Source organism: Macrotis lagotis, chromosome 1 (assembly GCF_037893015.1).
Source record: "Macrotis lagotis isolate mMagLag1 chromosome 1, bilby.v1.9.chrom.fasta, whole genome shotgun sequence".
NCBI lineage: Eukaryota > Metazoa > Chordata > Mammalia > Peramelemorphia > Peramelidae > Macrotis > Macrotis lagotis.
In genome coordinates, this window is record NC_133658.1 from 524,934,639 (window position 1) to 524,957,434 (window position 22,796).

At 33.2% G+C, this 22,796-nt stretch overlaps 1 protein-coding gene across 1 annotated transcript in view; it reads left to right on the forward strand.

Annotated features, from left to right (window-relative positions):
- DMD (dystrophin) overlaps positions 1–22,796 on the forward strand; it is a 2,282,785-nt gene that overhangs the window by 379,113 nt on the left and 1,880,876 nt on the right. The window contains exon 4 of the mRNA XM_074220296.1: positions 22,637–22,729. Coding sequence (XP_074076397.1) covers positions 22,637–22,729 — 93 coding nt within the window. The remainder of the gene's footprint in view (positions 1–22,636; positions 22,730–22,796) is intronic.

Sequence of the window (22,796 nt, forward strand, 5' to 3'; positions counted from 1 at the left end):
ACCAAAGATGGCTATTGATTTTAGTGTTGTGTTTTGGTCTCTTCCCTTTACAAACTCACAGTCTAATAGGAGAGGGAAAATGATCAATGTTGGAGAGGTTTTGGGAGGATTGGAACATTGATGCATTGCTGGTGGAGTTGTGGACAGATACAACCATTCTGGAGAGTAATATGGAGCTAGGCACAAAAAGCAATAAAACTCTTCATACCCTTTGACCCAGCAATTCCAATTCTAGTCTAAATCCAGAAGAAATTATATAAAAGGGAAAAGTCCTACATGTTACAAAATATTCATAGCAGATCTCTTTGTAGTGGCAAAGAATTAGAAATTGAGGGGATGCCCATCAATTAGGGAATGGCTAAACGAGTTATGGTACATGAATTCTATGGAATACTATTGACCTATAAGAAACCATAAATGGTCAGATTCTAGAGAAGTATGGAGTGGAAGGGAAGAAGCACAGGATCAGATGCTGAGAAAAGGGAGTACAACCAAGAGAACAATGTACACATCAGCAACAACATCAGCAGTTCAGAGAGCTAGGATAACTGTTAAGACCAGCTATGGACTATATTATCCCCATCTAAAGGAAGAAAGAATAGCAAAACACACAAAAAAACCCCAACTCTTCAGAATCTGATGAACACTTTATAAAAATGATCTCTTATGTATCTCTTTCCCTTAATTCTAATTCCTCATACCAAAAATTACTAATGTGTAAAGATGTTTATCAAAATATGTATGTTCAATGCTAACTCGACTGTTTTCTGCTGGGGGTGGGGGATGGGAAGGGAGGGTGAAAGGAAATTTTGTAACTTAAAAGCATATGTGTGCATATGGATGAAAATAAATAAATACATTTAATAAAAAGAAAAAGAAAAAGAAAAAAACAATATAAGGGAGTCAACAAACAAGCACATATGTACAAGCATGTTATATAAAGCTCAATAAAAGCAATTAAAAGGGAATAAAATGAAGAATTAGGAAAGACATCTGTGAGTGATGTAAAGTAGATTGATGAAAGAGATTGTGTATCATCATCATCTTCATCATCATCTTCATTATCACTAAACTTTCACTGAACAGCAACTGTAGTTTCACTGAGTCCAAAAGAATGATGGGGAATGTCTGCTTGCTTCAGATAAGTTTATGAGATCAAAAAACTCTCACTCCAAAGCTCTTAGAATTTTTTAAAATAGATTTACTAATACAAATAATTGATCAAATGTTCTTTTAAATTTTAAGATAAACAGTTTTAATTCAATTTTTAAATAAAATTTGAATTTATATGTCATCTTTATACTTAATAACACATGAGGATCCACTATAAAACTATTACTTCATTTATTCCATCTTATAGACCTTGAAACTGAATTTTAATATTTTATTTTTTAATCATTTTCATGCTAATTTTTTAAAGGACTTCATGAAAAATGCAAAGAGGAATGAATATCTTCTTTCTAATTTTTGCGTCTGGTTCTTATTGATCCCATTTGGAGTTTTCCTGAGAAAAATACTTAAATTGTTTGTCATTCCTTTCTCCAGCTCATTTTATAGACCAGCTGAGGCAGAGTTAAGCAACTTGCCCAGCTAGTGACTTTTATAGCTAGTGAGTGTTTGAGGCCAGATTTGAACTCAGGAAAAATAAACCCATACTCTATTCACTGTGCCACCTACCTGGCCTTCCTTTTCATTATTATTCAGACTAGTTTATTTTATTTTTAAAAAACTTTTCTTCGAAAAAATACTTTTGTTAAAAAAAAAAAAAAACTAATCAAAGGTGCCAGTTTTAATTTATACTGAAACCTGGACTTACTACTTCTGTTTTGAAAGGAGCTGAATTATAGAGCAATGAAACTTAGATATTATATTAAAAAAGAAAAGAAAACCTGGCAGATCTTTATCTATAGTGACAGCAGAATAATAATCCAGCAAGACTGAGGGATAAAAAGTCAATCAATGATTAGTTTTTCAGAACTTCTCAGTAAAACTAAGCAAACTGTAGATGAACATGTCAAGACAAGAAATACAAACTTTAATATATTTAAGAGAAGAAGGCTAAGTAGTACAGAAGAGTTAATAATCCTTGTTTTATTAAAGGTAGCTTTAAAGATCTTTAGAGGCTGGCTCTATGGTATTGCCTTATTGTTCCATAGAGCTGAGAATTAAATGTAATAGGACCTTGGCAATCATTTTTAGGGAAAGATTGAATCAGAGCAATTGTGGGTAGTGTATATTGACTCTACTTTTCTAGAGATTTCTCCCTGATCTAAACCCCTAGACAATGATTGTCCTTTTTTACCTTTTCCTTTTGCCCAACTTGAGTGTTTTATGCACATTTTCCATTCTATTTTTGTGAAGATTTCAAGGTAATTTTCAAAAGCTATTTCATCAATCACATCTGTATTTCATGATGTAAGGAGATTATACATGTCTCTATCTTCATTGTGTATATGGACAACTGCAGTAGTCTGGCTCTATAAGCTGTCCCTCGAAATATTTTGTTTCTATTTTGGTGGACTGGATATGGTGGAGGAAATGATTAACAGTCTGAAAGTCAGGAATATGGTCCATGCATAATAATTAAACAGTAATTAACCTGAACAATTAAGAAAAAAACCATAAAAGATCTTGGGGACTAAGCAGAATTTTGGTTTGAGTTCAGGAAGAACATATTCAAAGTCAAAAGTATCCGCAAAGAACAAGAAGGATCAGTAAAATAACATGGGGTAAAACGAATAATTCATTTTAGAGATAGACTTTGGCCAAAGCAGGATGCTTTTCTGGTAGTGATCTGCTTACTAAAGATTTTTCCTCACTAAATTGAAAACATGAAGTCTGGCACTTTTAATAGAAAGATTCAGTGAAATCCCAGAGATTTTGTGATTATAAATTTGCCTGATCTCTCCTAGATGGTAATGTTTCTATGTTAATTAATAGTAACCACATAAATGAAAGGCAGAATGTCATGAGACAGAAGGTTGAATCTGGTTAAAATCCTGTTTTTGACACAAATTAGCTAAATTGTCATGGCTGAGTTACTTACCCTATCAGCATTCTAGGCAAGCTAATTAAAAGGATGAGCTTCCAATTGGCATTGATTGAATGAGCTTCCATATAATTTCTCTATCCTGGTGAAATTACAAATATAAACCAATAAAATTCTCTGTAGAAATTTATTTTTAATGACTCTATAACAAACTATATTATATATACATATTATATATATATATATTTTAAACAAATGCATTATTAACTTAATAATATTTTTGAAGAAAAACTATAATAAATGGAATGCTATTTTATAGCATTATAAATATAATCTTTTCTAGACCTTTTGGGATGTCCTTAACAAATATAATACAATTTGTTCCTTGAATTGCTTGGTGTAGAGAAAGGACAAGCTATACAAAAGAAAAATGTGACAAAGGTCCTGTTCTTAGAGTATATAATCTACTGTGGGGAGGATATGATATGGGAACATATAAATTTTATACAAAGTATACTGTGATCTATGGCAAAGGAAATCTGAGAGGACAGTGACCTATGAAGTACATCAGACAGGATATGATCAAGAGGAGAATGTGAGGGGGTTAGACTTGGCAAGTAGCAATCTCATCCTCTGCAATTGGAATAAAGACTATGCCATAGAAAGGGTATAAATTAAAAACAAACAATTAAGAAGCTCATATTGATATTCTTAGCAAAATTGTTTAATAGAGAAAGCAAAAAGAGGGATGAGAGGGCAGTTAGTATTTAAGAATTCATTTGGAATAGGTGCTACTGGAGTATGAAAGGGATTCAGCTATCTCTGAACTACAGTAAGGAATCGTTTGAAGTTTTTTTGGCAGCAGCGTTTTGTCATGTTCTCCATGGGTGGTTGAAACTGAAGAAAGTACATAATGGATGGGAGTAGGAGGATGAGGGGTGGGGATGTTGGTGGTGAGGTGATCCAGATTGAGGATTAGCAAGTGGGAAAAATACATTTGAGGGAAAAGGGTTTTAAAAGGAAAATAACATTAAAATTACAAACTCAAGACTATGACCAGAGGAAGTGAAATATGAATAGGAATAATAAAATAGGAGAATAAGGTGGAAAGGCAAAGGAAAATGAGGCAAAAAATCACTATATCAAAGACTTGAGCAGAAAAAGAGTTGGAAAGAAAAGGGAGGGGTACTTCTGAATTTAGAATCTTGCATATAAAGTATTTTGGGATGATGGTATGATCTCAAATGTGACCACTACTTTGAGAGGTCTAGAATAAAGATATATATCACAGAATTTGATGAGATTAATGCCCATTCATAAATTCATTCATTCCTTTTATCTCTATTTATATTTGACTTAATTTAGAATTACTTATCTGTCACTACTCTTCATTCATATTTATTAAGTACTTTTTATATGTCATGCTTTTGTTGCATTCTGGGACAACAGAGACAAAAGCAGGAATGAATTCAAACTAAGCATAAGTGATATCCTATGGAAAAATGCAGAATTTGGAGGTGGAATTTATAATGAGATACATGAAATCCACATCATGTGCCATATAAATTGGGAAGAGTATTGTATAAAGTAGGAACCCATTTAAGAAGAGTTTTAAAATCTAAATCTAAAATCTATTTTAACAAATAATAGGAAGTTTGTTGCTTTTGAACAAAGGAGGGACATGGTCCAGAATCACGCTGTAGGATATTAAATAGGCTACCATGGATGGAATGAAAGGAGAAGAGACCTGAGTCAAGGAGAAGAATTAGATAACTATTGGGAAAGTCCAGTAAAGTGGTTAGGTTCTAAATTTCTATGGTGACAGACAGTCTTAGTGGTGAGAAGACAGAGATGAAAGATATTTTAAGAACAGAATATTCAAGAATTTTTCATTGTTTGCATATAGAGGGCTGAGGTAAAATGAAGAATCAAGGAAAGTTAATGTTATGAACTTGAGTAACTGCTCACATTGGCAGAAATAAGCAAGTTGAGGAGACACAGAGTAAGAGAGATAATTAGTCCTATTTTTGATATGACCATAAAACATCTTTGGAACATTCAGGAAGAAATATCCAGCAGCCAGTTGGGAACGAGATTCAGAAAAAGACTAGAAAAAGACACTTAGGTCTTCTTGGATATTATTCATGAGAACTGATGAAAAGGATATGATGATTCTAGAGAGAGGGAGAGGAGAAATCAATATAGGCTTTCTACTTGTAGCATTTCATTTATTATGGCAAACCAAATACCTTCATAACAACTTTAAAATTTGAATGACTATAGTAATTTGGCATCATATCTCATCATATGTTCTGAACAATGAAATAACAATTTCACAACATTTAATTTCCTTCTGCAAACAGAAACAATAGCAAAATATAATTTTTGGGAAAAAAGACAAGATTCTAAGAAGGGATAGGCAGTTAAACTTGATTCCCCAATTAAGCATTATTTATTCAAAAGATATTTTCTAGCCCATGCTCCTACAGAAAGGACTTTTTTTCTTACATTTTTAAATTCCTTCTCCTGGGGAGAACCCCTCAAAAGGGCTTTTATTTATGAAGGAATTTTCTCACACTTTGTCCATTCAGAGAGTTATCACCTCCATAAAAGAATAATGCTTCACCATCTTCATTTTCTTTTCACATAACAAATGCCCACTTATGGAAAATGCATGTAACGTTTTAAACATCCCTTTTTATGGACTCTTGAAGTTCTGTTGAGTACCCTGAGGAAGATATAGTGCCTTTGCATCAGTGCTACTGATCTAAGTAAAGACCTGGTACAACTGCAATGATTTCCATCATCGCAAGAATGAAGGAAGTAGAAGTAGGATAACTGACAATGGTTCCTTTGTATGTCACTCATGTCAAATCCACTGATTTAAAGGATGTGCAAATCAACATCCCAGTCATTTTTTTAACTCTTCCCTGAAGCTCCATTACTAGTAGTGAGATTTATTGAATGGTATTGTCTTTGATTTTTTGAAAAACTTTTTTTTTAACTTTTTTTAAAAATTTTGTTTATTTTGTTTTTTCCTCTGTTTTATTAACACTCATTCTTCATTCTCTCCTGACTCCCTTTGCCATTATGATCCCTCCCAATTTCTGCAGTATGGTTCATACTTTTCATATCTTTATTCATATTCATATTTTCCTGGTATCCAAACTATATTTTCAGGTTAAATGATAGTTATGCAAGTTTCATTGGACACTAGAACTGTCATATATTTCTTAACTACCTCTTTGATACTTTAATTAATGAAAGATTTACTATTACTACATTTGAACTCTAATTATTAGAGTTGAAGAAATTGTTAACATTCAGTATCTAAACTTTCACCACCCCATTCTTTCCTATACCTCTGTAATCGGGCCTCTATCCTTGATTTTTTTCTGAAAATTGTTTTTTTTTAGGTTTTTGCTAGGCAAGTGGAGTTAAGTGGCTTGCCCAAGGCCACACAGCTAGGTAATTATTAAGTGCCTGAGACCGGATTTGAACCCAGGTACTCCTGACTCCAAGGCTGGTGCTTTATCCATTATGCCACCTAGCTGCCCCGAAAGTTGTTCTTTCAAAAAAAAATCCAATGATCACCTAATAAAAAATATAAATACCCTTTAAAAAATTCATTCTCTTTGGAATGACCTGCTACCTGCCCTTTAAATTCCAATGCTTCCTCCTTCAGGAAGCTTTCCTTTTTCCCCTAATCAATATTAAGTTTACCGCTTCCTTCAGAATTCTGTTATGATTTTGTATTAGTATTTTTGTCATTTATTATTTTGGGCCTTGTATCTGTCATATTTTCTACTAGATATTAAGATAATGAAGTAAAACTAATAGAATTGCATTTTTATAAAATTTATTTTTATTTTTGTACAAATGATGTTTTTTTATAATTACTAAAATATTCTTGTTTATGAGTAAACATAATACCCCCCCTTCCCCCAAAGAATATAGACCCTCATGATAAATAAAGTAAGGGAAGGATTAAAAAAATATTTTTCAGTCTGTGTTCCAGTTCTACCAGCTCTATCTCTGGTGGATCACATTCTTTATGATAAGTCCATCACAGAAGCTACTGCGTATTTTTCCACCATTGCTGATCACAACTCCCTCCATCCATACCTCCCCACTACCATATACTATATTTTCTCTCTCATTTCACTCTGTCTCTCTTCTAAATGTAGGGTAGCTGAGTGGCACCCCGAGCCCACATATCATCACTAAGGCCCAGCAACCACCCGGCCCTGTGGTCCTGGACAGGTCACCGAATCCCAGCCCCTTGCAAGAAGTAAAAAAGAAAATGTATTATATCTCATCACTCTCTTCCATGAAAAAATCTTATTGTACAAAATATCTTAGCCTATTCTACCTCTCCTTTCTCTTACTCCCATTACATTTCCCTTTTAACCATTGATTCCATTTTTGCAATATACTGTATCTTTAAATTCAGCTCTTTCTCCTACTTCATCTATAAAAGCTCCTCCTACCTGCTCTATTAAATGAGAAGTTTTGTATGAATATTATCAGTATCATTTTTCTCTGCAGGAATACATGCAGTTCAACATCATTAAATCCCTCATATTTTACCCTTCTCCTCTGCTCTCTATGCTTCATCTGAGTCCTCTATTTGAAGGTCAAACTTTCTGTTCAGCTCTGGTCACTTCAACAGGAATATTTGAAATTCTCCTGGTTCATTGAAAGTCCATGTTTTCCCTTGGAAGAGAATGTTCAGTTTCGCTGGGTAGTTGATTCTTAGCTGCATTCCAAGCTCCTTTGCTTTCCAGAATATTATATTCCAAGCCCTAAGAGCCCTTAATCTAGTTGCTCTAAGGTCCTGTGTGACCCTGACTGCAGGTCCACAGTAATTGAATCGTGTCCTTCTGGCTGCTTGTACTATTTTCTCTTTGAATTGGGAGTACTGAAACTTGACTATAATATTACTGGGGGTTGTTTTTTTGGATCTCTTCCTGGGAAGATTGGTGGATTTTTTCTCAGTTTCTATTTTGCCCTCTGCTTCTAGGGTATCAGGGCAATTTTCCTGTAGGAATTTTCTAAAAATGAGGTCAAGGCTCTTTTCCTGATTATGACTTTCAGGTATCCCAATAATTTTTAAATTATCTTTCCTGATTTTGTTTCCCAGATCAGTTGTTTTTTCAATGAGATGTTTTATATTTTCTTCTAATTTTTCAATTTTTTGTTGTTGAAGTATTGTGTCTTGATTTCTCATAAAGTCATCCGCTTCCTCTAGCTTCATTCTACATCTGAGGGATTTTTTTTCCTCAGAGAGCTTTCTTATCTTTTTTTCCATCTGACTAATTCTGATTTTTAAAGCATTCTTCTCCTCAGTAACTTTTGGAATTGTTTTATCCATTTGACATATGCTGGTTTTTGACATGCTATTTTCTTCAGCATTTTTTTTTTGTATTTCTTTAACTAAGCTGTTGACTTATTTTTCTTGTTTTTCCTGCATCTCTCTAATTTCTTTTCCCCAATTTTTCTTCTATCTCCCTCACTTGATTTGCAAAATTTTTTGAGCTCTATCATAGTCTGAGCCCAATTTCCATTTTTCTTGGAGTTGTTAGATGCAGGAACTTGTACTTCCTCAACTTCAGTTTGAGTATTTTGATCCTTTTTGGGATCATAGACAATATATTTCTCAATGGCATTCCTCTTTTTTTCCTGTTTACTCATTTCTCCAGCCTATACCTGGTTTGGGGGTGCTTTCTGAGCTTTGGAGTTATTGGGACACCCCTACAAGGATCTCGGGTTTTGAATGTCTGACTTACCTGCTGATCTGTGAATGACCATAAGCACACCCCTTTGCCACAGGGCTGAGGTGAGGGGGGGGTCCTGCTGTTCTATGGGAGGCCTAGACTGTGATCATGATCTGAATGTGGTCAGAGACCCAAAATCCTTTTCCAGTTACAGAGAGAGACCTCTGAAGACTCTCCAATCCCCTACCTTTGGTGGCTGAGCACTCAAGGCTGCTTATTGGCTCCAAACCTGCTTTGGTTTCCTGGATCTAGGTTGCAGTGTGACTGCCCCTGCTGAACTGATCACTCTGACTGCTGCAACTGCCCTGAGGGTCTTGGCTTCTGGGCATGTTGTGGAAGAAGTCCCTTCTGCTTATTCTCCAATTTGTGCTCAGTGCTTTCTGGGGTGTAGGTCAGGAAATTGCCCCCACTGCCATCAGTTGTGGCTCCTAGTAGGTGCCCTGGGGCTGCCTCTGATTGGCTGAAGTTTCTTTACTTTGGTGGGTAGTCACTCTAACCCAGTAGAGTGGAGCCTTTCCACTATTTTCCAGGTTACCTTGTTCTGGATAATTGCCTCACTGGATCTTTCTGTGGGTTCTGTCTCTCACAAATTTAGTTAGAGTCTTAATTTTAAGATTTTGGAAATATTACAGCAAGGACACCTAAGAGAGTCTCTTCTCCTATTGCCATCTTGGCTCCACCCCTGAAGTGACTGTAGAATTGCATTTCTGTAAATGATTTATACAACTTCAGAATTTAAACACTGAAATAATCTACATCAGTGTTTCTGTCATAATTTATGTGAGTTACATTATGAGGACTTTTTCCACAATGTTATAAACTTCTCATATAATATGATAGAAATATGTAGTATATGGCAGACACCTTGCACTATTCTGGAAATTTGTTTCCAAGGAAATATGAATTCCTTCTCTCAAAAAGTTTACCTTCTAATGAAGAAAATAGAGCATTGATTGGAGTTGGAAAAATGGGGAGCAAAAGGAAAAGAGGAACAAGGTAATCACAGTGACAAGCATGGTGTTCTTGCTGTTTCCCCATCTTTCAAAATTGATACACTTTTAAAATCCTGAATTCTACAGTTCTTCTCTTTGATCACAACTTTATCTATTTTGTTCTTTCCTTGTCTTTTATTCCTACTATAATTTAATTTTTTAAGTCTCATTTCACCCTTTTGGCAATGATATCCTTGCTTTGATTTTCTTTCTACTCATTAGTGATCATATGGTCAATATCCATTTCCTATGACATTTTACAAAATGACTTTTCTAAATGTTGAAAACAGGAGGGAAAGCCTGTAGGTAAAGGAAGAAGAATGAAAAAAATATAATCTTGATTGTCCTATAAGAATGGCAACACAAATGACAAGATCCAAAACAAGGTCAGACTGATGTTGAATGTTAAGTATAATCAAAAGTTTGGTTTGCTGCTATTTTTGTTCTTTTGACTATGTTTGAGGAAAAATAAGAAAATTGAAGAAATAACAAAATCAAAATCAAATGAGGTGAAGATAATACACATGAAAAAAAGCAGAATCTCTCACTTCTCCAACCCCATTTCTTTTCCTCAGATAATGAAAATAATCTTTAGACTAGAAAGGATGCTTGAAAATATGGTTACTAGGTACTTCAAAGCACAATTTATATACAGAATTACTGATTGCACTGTTCATGAGGAGCTATCTGAAAAAAATGATTGGTATTAATAATGAATTAACTGTCAGTGATTTGGGAAAGATCTTGGAGAATGGGAAAAAATGCCTCAGGATAGGAAAAGGTAAAATGTTGTCCTGATTCTCAAAAAAATGAAACCGACAGTAATGATAGATACCATCTATCTAATATTTTGGAAGACTATAAACATTAAAGCCTGATATATTTGATGTTATTATATATACATTTTACGCTAAGAGAAAGAGAGACTAAGTGACTTAGCAAGGATCATAAAGCTCTTAAGTGTCCACATGGAGATTTGAACTCAAGTCTTCCTTCCTCTCAGTCTTGCATATTATGTAGCTAGTAATGAGCCTCCAAGGAAAATGAATTTTATTTCATCTTGATTACTATAAAAATTTTGGTGGGGGGTAGAGGACATCTCTTCAAATATTTACCAATAAAGTGTAAAAAGGTTTAAACTGTCAATATTATTCCTAGAAAACAGATGGATGGAAGTTGTATAGAAGGATATTTAGCTTTAACATTTGGAAAATATTTTTGAAGTTATTCAGAAATGGAATTAACTGACTCAGAAGGTCATGTTTTTCCATTCATCTGAGGTTGGCATGCAGAAGCAAGTCAAGTTGCTTGTTGGGATATTAAAGAGATGTTTCTTGTGCACATGTAGGTAAATATGAGATATTCAGAGAAATTTTTTACAACTCTGATACTCTATGATTCTCTGCCCAGTCTCCTGACTTTGCCCTTGATATCAGCAGATGACCTTGTGTTCTCGTCTAATTTTCCATGCCCATGAATTGTCTTTATTCCTTATACTGCATTTCTGATCATCTTTTTCCATTTATCTATTCTTTTTTTAGATTCATAGTATTTGATACCCTCTTCTTTGTTACAGCTGACCCTTAGTACATTCAATCCTGTCCTCCTGTAGCTTTTCTATGACTTTTTTCCATCAATTATTCTTTCTGTCTCTGGCATTTTCAATCTCTTCCTCTCTCCTAGCTGATTCCTGTCAATTTAGAAATGCACCAAGTCCCTCTTAATGTTAAATATTCTTTTTTTATCCTCTCATTATTTCAATTTATTATTCCATTATCTTTCCTCCCTGGTATTGCCAAATTATCAGCTAATATACTCTATAAATCTCTATATCCATTCCCTCCATTAGACCCTAAAATCTGGATTCCTCCTTTCTGCTTTACAAAAGCAACTTTCCCTAAACTCATTATTTATCTTTTTAAAAATATTTTTATTTTAAGTTTTGAATTCCATCCCTCTCTCTGCTTCCCTACCCTCCTTCTGAAATGGTAAACAATTAGACCTAGGTAAGCATTTAGATATGTGCAATTATGTAAAACATTTCCATGTTAATCCATTAATTATCTTGTTATAGCTTGTTTTTTGTCCCATCTTCCGGCTTTCTTCAGTATTTGACCCAGTAGATCACTTCTTCTTATTGATATGTTCTTATTTGCCTTCCATAACAACATACTCATGCTTCTTCTAATTCTATTTCTTTGCATTTTTCCTCATTATCCATCATCTTTTAATGTGAAATTTTCTAGTTTCACAGTGGATGGAGCTCTGGACTTAGCTTTAGGAAGATCCCAGTTAAATTTTGGTTTCAAATTTATTAGCTTAGTGACCCCAGGGAAGTCTTAACTTCATTCTTACTGAGTTTCCTCAATAACAAAATAGGTATAATATTAATACTTGGGAAGATGGCGGAGTAAAGGCAGAGACTCATCCAAACTTGCCCACAAGTTTTCCAAATATCTTTAAATAATGACTCTAAACAATTCTATAGTGGCAAAACACACAAAAGATGGAGTCAAACAATTTTCTAACCCAAGACAACTTAGAAGGTTGGCAGGAAAGCAAAGGAGCATGGTGCAGCACAGAACATGCCAGAAACAGGCAATGGGGCAATTAAGTCAGTGGCGGCATTGGAAGTTTCCAGACCTCTTGGCCAGAGAGACAGCAAAGATAACTTGGAAGGCCAGCAGGAAAACTGTCTCTCCAGGTTGAAAGTGGAACATTGTCCAGCACAGACCTCAGCAGTGCAACCCCAGTCCCAGACAACCAAGGGAAGACCTTGGAAGATCCTGAACCAGCCAGGGCAGCAGATGCTTCCAGAGCACTCAGCACATAAACATAAAGAGGGCCTGAAGGAAATTACAGTTGACTCTTCGCTAGCATGGAGGCAGCACTCTGTTGCTTTACCCACACTTGAATTTGGGAAAGGGAGAAGTAGGACCGTGTTCACAGACCCAGGATAGAAAAGGGTGTTGTAGTCACTCACAGACTAGGCACTCACAGGCCAGTAGATTTGGAAATACCTCTCCCTATATCACACTACCTTGAAAGAACTAAAAATTTGTAAGTTCCTAAAAGTCACTCTGAAAATAATTGAACAAAATGGAAGAAGTTGGCCACTGTGTACCCTGGAAAAAGAATCTTTAACAAACAGTTAAAATCAAGTTATAGATTGGGATAATGAGCAAACAAAAATAAAACAAAACAAAAGACCTCTGACCATAGAAAGTACTATGGAGACAAAGATCAAAATATATACACAGAAGAAGATAACAAAGTCAAAGTTTCTACTTCCAAAGCCTCCAGAAAAAAAATATGAATTGATCTCAGGCTATGGAAGAGCTAAAAAAATGACTTTGAAAATCAGGTCAGAGAACAAGAGGAAAAATTGGCAAGAGAAAAAAAAGTGATACAAGAAAATAATCAAAAATGAGTCAACAACTTGGTAAAAGAAACAAAAAAAATGCTGAAGAAAATAATATCTTAAAACTCAGACTGGGTCAAATAGTAAAAGAGATACAAAAAGCCAATGTCTCAAAAAAAAATTAGAATTGGTCAAATGGAAAAAGAAGCACAAAAATTCACTGTAGAAGAAAAACTCCTTGAAAAGTAGAATTGATCAAATGGAAAAGGATGTTCAAAAGCTCCCTGAAGAAAATAATCCCTTAAAATTAGAATTGAACAAATGAAAGCTAATGACTTTATGAGAAATCAAGAAAAATAATAAAGCAAAACCAAAAGAAGTAAAAACAGAATACAATGTCAAATATCTCTTTAGAAAACTATTAATTCCATTTCCTTGTAATAAAACAAAAAAATAAATAATAAAAAGAATTAACTACCTCCAAAATTGAGCATATTTTTAGGGGAAAAAATGGACAGTCAATGAAATAAGGAACTTTGAAACATTCCTTATGAAAAGACCAAAACACAACAGAAAAGTTGATCTTCATATAAGCCACTCAAATGAAGTATTAAAAAGGTAAAGAGGAAAGGGCTTAATGATGTTGTATTCCTTATATTTTTATATGAGAAGTTGATACCAGTAACCCATATGGACTTCCTCATTTTCAGGGCAGTTAGAAGTAGTATATTTTGACAGAGGACATAGGTGTGAGTTGAATATGAGAGGATAATATCTTTGAAAAATAAATTTAAGGGGTGAGAAAGGAATGTTTTAGGAAAAATTAAAAGGGGGAGCAGAATAGGGTAAATTATCTCACATAAAATAGATAAAAAAAACTTTGTGAGTATATTCAGCAAAAATAGATTTGATTAAGTCATTGGGTCAAAAACTAGGGAAGGTGAGGACATTGTTTCATACATTTTCTTTCTTTTTCATTGCCTTGGGCTTCTTGTTTCCAGAATCACAACCACCATTTAAAATATGCCCAAGCCAGCCATTTATTACTTTCTCTCTCAGCTGAACTACTGATTCTCCCTGACCTTTTTCTACAATAGTCCATAGAACTCTTTAGCCCATAATATTTCTCATATTGGAAGTTCCTAACCCCTCCACATTAGTTGGTTATTCACAAAACCTCAATTTCAGGAAAGTTATCAAAGCCAACCATATCTTCATTACCATCCTATCTGCATTCTCAAATTTGAATAGCAAATCAATAGGAATCCTTCATGTATTTTCCCCATGTACCTACACCCTCATATACTTTTTAGCTTTTTCAATTTTGTCTTTCTCCATTGGCATGTAACCTCATTGAGAGACAAGATTTTTCTTTCTTTCTGCCTATATTTGTATTCCCAGAATTTAGCATATTATCTGGGAAATAGTAAGTAATTAATAAATATCTCTTGATTTAAAATATCTAAAAGAATTATAGAATAGAGATAAAGGCTGTTTTGTTATGGGAAATGAACAGGATGCTCTCAGTAAAAGAGCTTACATGAATAAATACAATGAGAAATGTATAATAATCAAAGTAACAACAATGTTATAGAATGATCAGTTGTGAATTACCTACCTTTTCTCAGCAAGGCTGTGATCCAAGAGAACTCTGAAGGATTTATGATAAACAATACTATCCATTCCCAAAGACAGAAATGATAGTGTCTGAATATAGATTGAAGCATGCTTTTTATTCACTTTATTTTTCTTGAAGTTTCCCTTTTTTTGACATGGGTTTTTTTTTATTTTTACTACATGAATATTGTAATGCTTTTCATGACTACACATTTTTAACATATACCAAGTAATTTGCTTTCTCAATGAAGGGGAGCAAGGTGTGAAGAAGGGAAAGAATTTGAAATTCAGCATTTTGGAAGTGAATATTGGAACTAATTTTAATGTAAATGGAAGAAAATTAAAATTAAATTTAAAAATTATTTTTTATTGGATTTGGCTTGTCATTGTGATAACTGATTGAATAATGGCCTAGTACAAAAAAATAGTAGTATGAAACATCATGTTCATGTTCTAAAATAATTATTGATGTTTGTTTTTTCCATGGTTTCTGCTTTCTGTTTTAATGGTAATTGCGTGAATCACAAAAATAATTTAGTAAAAAGTCCATTGGGTTCTTCTGGGGTCTGATCTATTGAAAGCAAATGAATATATTGCAGGCTATAAGAACTTGGAATCATAAAATCATTGTTTTCATGAATATGACATTTTTCATCCATCAATAAAAATATCATTAATATGACATTTCCTTTTTTCCTTCTTCTGCACACTGAACTAATCATTATTGTAATCATAATATCCAAAGAACCACAGCATTGGTATTTGTTATTTAAATTTTTATGAAAGAAATTCAGTTATTTAAGTCATTATTTGATCTCATCAATGTGAGTCTTTCCTCCAGTGATGTAGAGCTTAATCTATTCATGCCTGACCATGAATCAGTCAAAATTTAGCAAGCGCCTAACTGGGCACCAGGCTCTATACTAAGTATCATCTTGTGTACTTCCATATCTTCCCCTAAGTTTACTGCAAGGGCTGGTTAACCTAATATGCTGGGGAAATTTTTTTTCTTTTACTTGAAGTTGCAAGAATGTGGGAAGTGCACATTAGGTTATATTTCCCTTATTCTTCCTACATAGTTCATCTTCTTTTTTTAATCATATATTTTTAATTATATCCTTTACTTCTTTTTAATATATTCATACACACACAAATGTGTATATATGCATGTTGAATCTTTAAATCTACTAGTAATTATCTCCATTACCCTCTTTATGAATAAATTCTTCAGATATCATAATGGTTCTTGGCAATATTTAATATTCTAATAATACATTGATGCATTAATCTGAATGTGTGCATATCCATTAATTAAGGCATAAAATAAATTACCTAATTTTTCTTTTTTATACTCTAATATTTTGTGCCATTTTCAAAAGAACTGGACATTTAATTTTCCCCATAATAGTGCAAGAACTATATGCATTCTTTTGTAAATACCTTTGAGCTATTTATTTGTATATTCTTCCAGTATATTTCAGTTTTACTTGTATCATGTAAAGATTAGTAATCCCAGTGAAGTGCCCTGTCTTTTAAACCAACAGTGAAATCTGTGGCATGACCTTTCTGGAACAAGAAAGAGGTAGTGTTAAATCATCACTGTGCCCTTTACCTCCTCTTGGGAGGGTGTATTGATCCTTGCATGCTTTCGGGTTAAAAGAACTGCAAAAACCTGAAGAGACAGAGAATGAAAAAAACATTATTTTTAAAGAAGTGATGATATTTTCTTCCCTTTTTTCCTCTTATTTTCACCTCATTTTCCTTTATCTATTCATTTGTTCTACTCAACATTTTTGTGACTCTTTCAACAATTTTAATTCTCTGCTCCTTTATTTCAATGTTTGATACTGGGATCTGTTTAGAAGGATTATTCTGAATATTTGAGAGTCCTTTCTCCATGTTCAAGACAAACAAACAAGAGACAAGATCAAGTCTGGGGAAATGTAAATGAAATTATTTTTCTTTTTTTTTTACCTTTTGGACAATAGTAAAATTTGTTAAAAACATGTTAGCTAGCCATTGTGAGCTGGGTCAAGTCACTTAAACCCATTGCCTTGCAAAAAGCAAAAAACAAAAATCCTTACTAGTCCTTTATGAAATTTAAGAATGCGATTGACAAGATCACTTGTAAAGAAATTAGTTTTGTCCCTTTCTTTGTTAAGGTATCTTTTTGAAAAATGGAGAGGGAGAGGGAGAGGGAGAGGGAGAGGGAGAGGGAGAGGGAGAGGGAGAGAGGAGAGAGAGAGAGAGAGAGAGAGAGAGAGAGAGAGAGAGAGAGAGAGAGAGAGAGAGAGAAATAGAAAATTACCATTTCACGATATAAAATGACCTCAGATATTTAAAAGATGACATGAGAAAAGGAACAAAGTGAGATTTAGTAAAAAAAAATAGACAAAAATATGGAATACTTGAAGATTAATTTAAAAGAGCTTGAAAAAAGGATATAATTCCTAAATTTACATTGGTCCCACTTCTATTTTCTAGTGTTACTAGTTAATGAGAGCCAAATATAATATTTTCCTTTGTCAAGAGAAGACTTTTTTTTTAGGTTTTCGCAAAGCAAATGAGGTTAAGTGGCTTGCCCAAGGCCACACAGCTAGGTAATTATTAAGTGTCTGAGACCGGATTTGAACCCAGGTACTCCTGACTCCAGGGCCTGTGCTTTATCCACTGCACCACCTAGCCGCCCCAGGAGAAGACTCCTAAGATCATTTTTCTGATCTCTGTTCTGTTCCCTGACTTGTCTTGATTTATTTGAAGTCATGGATCAATAACATTTTTTATAATGTTTTAGACTCAAGGATGGGTAGAAAAATGGATAAATGATATTATGTGTGGCACAGAAAAGGAAATATTTGAGATCTAAACTAGATTAGAATTACAACCAGATTAGTATTAGGACAAGATTTAACAGGAAGATGGCACAGTGGATATAATGCTGGACGTGAAGTCAAGAAGACCTTTCTTCCTGAGTTCAAATCCAGGCTGAGCTTGCCAGCTAAGTGACCCTGGCCAAGTCACTTAACCCTCTTTGCTTTGATTCCTCATCTCTAAAATGAGCTGGTGAAGGATATGGCAAATTCAACTATCTTTTTCAAGAAAATCTTAAAGGTGGTCAGAAAGATTATTTGGTTTCCTTAGCTAGATTTTTGTTTTTTGATAACTAAATTTTCTCCCTGGATTCCAGATCTATTGTTTACTACCTGGTATTATCATAATGGGAGTCATAGAATTTGAATCTATATAAATCTCGTAATGGTGTTATCAATTCATTTGGAAAGGACATTAATGTTCATTAAGACTAATGCTATCATATTTTATGGATAATGAAACTAAGGCCATGAAATAGTAAAGATGATTTGCTTAGGGCCACACAACTAATAAACAAAATAGTATATTATGAAAATGTGACCCCCCCAAAGTTTGAGCAATTGGATAAATACTACTAAGATTTTCTTAAACCCTTTAACCACATGATTTTGGGGTTTTGGGGGGGCATGACTGCTTACCTGGTATCTTTCCCTCACTTCCAGCTTGACCTCAGGTTAAGATACTTCCCATTTAGAGCCAACCTTGCTTTTCAATCTCAGGTGGTACATGATATGAGATATTGTATAATCTCAATTGCCTGATTTTCCATTAAAACAACAGTGTTATAATGTTTCAGTCTAGCATTTATTTTTCTCTAAACTTAGCCACATGTCATCATGTGTATTTTTCCTGAGAATTTAAAGGTCCATCTGTTTCTCTGCACCAACAATAAATATATATTTTTTCAAAACAGACAAAAATACCCAATAGTGTTATTTCCATTGTACATTAGTTACTTTGAAAAGAAAGATTTGTTTAATACTGCCTAATTGTTGGGTTCTCTAGGTTCAAGATGAGATTCCTTGGTAGTATTATTAGAATATTCATTTATATTTTAGTTTCTGCTAAAATCCAGTCCTTCCATTGAATTCTCATGAGATTGACAGTTTGTTTTATAAGATTTAGGTACAGAAATTGTATAATTAAACCATCCTGTCAGAGCGTTTTATCATTTTATGTTGAGTTTCCTTTATCTCCTTTGCATTTTCTCATTTTGTTCATGTTTCATTTCATTTTAATCACAAAACATTTTAAAAGAATTTTAGTGACATAAGAAGAGACATAGAAGCAGGAGGAAACAATTTGCTTTTCTTGCCTCTCAAAGAAGGTATTAAGTGAATTGTACCTTCCTTTATTTGGGTTAGGTCAACTAGGTCTCTGACTTGTTTAAGAATGGTACTTTTGAGGAAGAAAAGAACCTCTTATTTTCTAACTGATTATTGAGTCAGGCAAGCTAAAAGATCCGCAAGGACCTTGACTGGGCTATAGCCAAAGAAGTATATCTTGGATGATAATAAAGAGACTGCTGAACCAAATTCTATCTAAAACAGATCCCCAGGATGTAGAAGAAACAATATGCTGACAAATGACAGAAGATAGTTTGTAGAAAGGACAGTGATCTCAGAAGTGGATCTTAAGGGAAGAGGCCATTTTTTTTCCAGAGGCTAGAAATAACTATGCTGCTTTTGTACTTCAACTGAATGAAAACAAATTGCTTTAGTATAGGTATAATAACCTGTTATTCCTCAATGGGTCACAGACTTACCAGCCTTCCTCATGAGATTTGGAAAATGCCCAATAAAATGATGCTTAGAAAAATCACACACTGTGAGTGTGTCGTAGTGTATTTCAGTCAACAATTACTTAATAAGCACTTAGTATGTGCCAGGAAGTGTGCTATGTCTTAGAATGTAAACCCTGATCTCAAAAAGTTACCAAACTAATGGGAATACAACTGGCAGACAATTATGTACAAATATGAAATATAGAGGACAAGATAGAGATAATCATCAAAGAAAAAGGCATTGACCTTAAAGGAGGTTGGGAAAGTCTATTTTAGAAGGTAGGGATTAGCTGGAACTTGAAGAAAAATAGTGAGGGGAAGAAATAGAGAAGGAAAAAATCCAAGGATTAGGGACAGTCTGTGAAAATGTCTAAAGTGGGACAGGGAGTATTTCCTGAGGACAGCACTGTGGCCAGTGTCCATGATTCTCAGAATGTGTAGAAGAAGATAAGTAAAATGAAAGGCTAGAAAGTAGGATAAGTCTTAGTGACAAATGTTTTGAATAACAATAAAAAGATTTTTATATTTGATTTTATTGGTTCTAGGGAATCATTAACGAGTGTGTATAAATGAGTGTATCAGTACAGTAGTAGTAAATGTAGTTGAGGATGACTGACTTTCCCTTCTCAATAAAAGTTTTGATTAAAATAACAAAAAATAAAGAAAATTAAAATTTCCCATTGACAAAAATGATCTTTAAAAAAATTTTCAATGTTTTTCTCCATTTATAATATGGAAAACTTCATTAGATTATTTTTGGTGCCCTTGAGTTATTGATGTCATCTAGAGAACTTCATGCCTTTTTTTAGTCATTCATTTATTCATTGTGGAATAAATATCTTCTATGAACTCGTGGAAGAAGTCTTATGCATTTTTTTTACTTTTTGATGTCTGAACATTAATTAGTATGTGATTTTTGACAGGCTAAAGAGCTGGTTCTCTAATAAATTTAAATATCCATTGTACTTATCTATGCACATTTAAGCAGTTATTTTTTTATTATACTGGCTTTGTAGTAATATACTATCTAGTAAAAGCTTGTGAATACTGATAAATTGCCAGTTATCTATTAATTAGCAAATTATATATTTTGATATAGAGATTAGCATTGTGTTTACAAAATAAAGAAAAGCATAATTCAACAAGTTTAGACTAAGATTTTGGACAAAAAATGCTGTTAAATTTACCCTTATTTATATATGTTTCTATTCTTTTAATAACAATTAAAGCAAAAATCAATATAGTAGTTGCTTTATTCTAGGAAATTTATGATTATTATTTCAACTGATCCATATCACAACTTTGGAAAGTAGGTGTTATTAATTCTCATTTTACAATTGACAAAACTGAGCCAAAAAAAGGAAGAGATTTGTCACCTGATAGGTACCAAAACAAGTATCTGATATGAATTTGAACTTAGGCCTTCCTGATTACTGACCTAGGTCCATATCCATGATATCACCTACTTGTCTTGTGCTTGATTTTAATCTCTTGGTCAAATTCACTAAAAGATGCATGCCTTTGGGCGAGTTTTCATTTCTTATATATAAGCATGCTCTTGTTCTGATATATCTACCCTCTCTTAGGTCTTCCACCACCTGAGAATTCTTTTCAGTAATTAGCAAGCAAAAATCTATAGTCAATTGAATTTTAATGACATAAGGATGCATATTGCCTCTTGTATATTTGACTTTCAGTGACAACATATTTGCCCAGACTTACATGGTTAACTATTTTGTTCATGTTACTTGCTTTTGTGATTTTGATGATATTGGGAATTGTAGATCAACAATTGTTCTATAACTTATAGTCTAGTAGAAATGATGGGAAATTTAACCATCTTGCTCAAATAAATATAGGCATATGTATAGCAAAAAGCGATCTGAAGTTCAAATCCTCTGATTCTGAGGAGAAAACTTTATCTACTCTATGATCTTTATAGGATTAAATAAGATATATGAATATATACATATATTTGTTTTTAAGTATTTTAATATGTTATTATATTATGTTAAAATGTTCAAATCTGTTTTATTTTCATTTTCTCTTCCCTTTCCATCCTCTTATTTTTGGGGAGTGAGAATAATATAATATTTGTAAATATGTTTTTAGGAAGAGAAACTGCCCTGCATTTAATATTTAAATAGCATGCTTGCAAAAGTAATTTACCCTCTTTGAGCTATAGATATTGTGAAGCTTTTCAAAAGAGAAAATTAAATTATACAAGTTATTCCCACTTAAAAATTTTGTGTTTACTAGAATCTTTTTTAAAGAGTATTTCCACAAAAGTTGCAATTTTTCAAAAGAAAATTTCTCCTATTGAAAGATATTATTCAAGTAATAGCCTAGAAGAGAAAATTCGGTTGTAAACTGCTTATGGGAAGAAATTCTTTTATTTCTTTCTTATGCAAAGAAATAGTAATATGTCTTATATCTTCATATAAATGTTAAATAAGATGTAATATGGCTCCTGTTCTTAGAAGTATTATTTAAAAAAGTGTAGGCCTTGAAGTCAAGAGAGACCAGGATTAAAAAGCCTCTTCTGGCACTTATTAGTTATTTGAAATTGGACAAATCTCTTAAACCAACTAATAGCCTCAATTTCATCAGTTGAAAAATGGTGATAATAATTATGCTGATGCTTAATTGCTTTAAAGTTCAAATGAAACAATTTATTCAAGTGCTTAATAAACCTTTAGAAGCTATAAAATTATTATTATTATTATTATTATTATTATTATTATTATTATTATTATTATTATCCTAGATCTTCTGCTCTACATACAGCTAGATAAAAAGGAGGTACCTAATGCAGTGAAAAAAATACTTGGTTAGGTTCTAAGAGACCTGGGTCAAAAGTGCAGTTCTTCCTAATTTTCTAAACTGAAAGTTTATTTGACCAAGATGGTTAAATTTTCCATCAATCCTACTAGACTATAAGCTATAGAACAATTGTTGATCAACATTTATAAAGGTTTGCTCAAAGAAGCATTTCAGTTCTCTGTGCTTGTTTCCCTCATTTTGTAATGAAGGGATTAGATTGGCTGAACTCTAAGGTATTAATTCACTTTTTGATTATTTAATAGGGCATTGAGAGATTGTGTAAAAGGTCAACCAAAATGGTGAAATTTCTGAAAATAAATGAAATAAGATATACATATATATATATATATATATATATATATATATATAATTTATGTGGCATATTATAATTCAACTAACTAGATTGTTGTTTTTCCTCCTTAGTTTGGGAAGCAACATATTGAAGATCTTTTCAGCGATCTTCAGGATGGAAGAAGACTCTTGGACCTCCTTGAAGGTCTTACAGGTCAAAAATTGGTATGTGATTTTTTTTTTGAGGAGTACATATAAAGTTTATTAGAATTTCACCTTGACAGAATTTTAC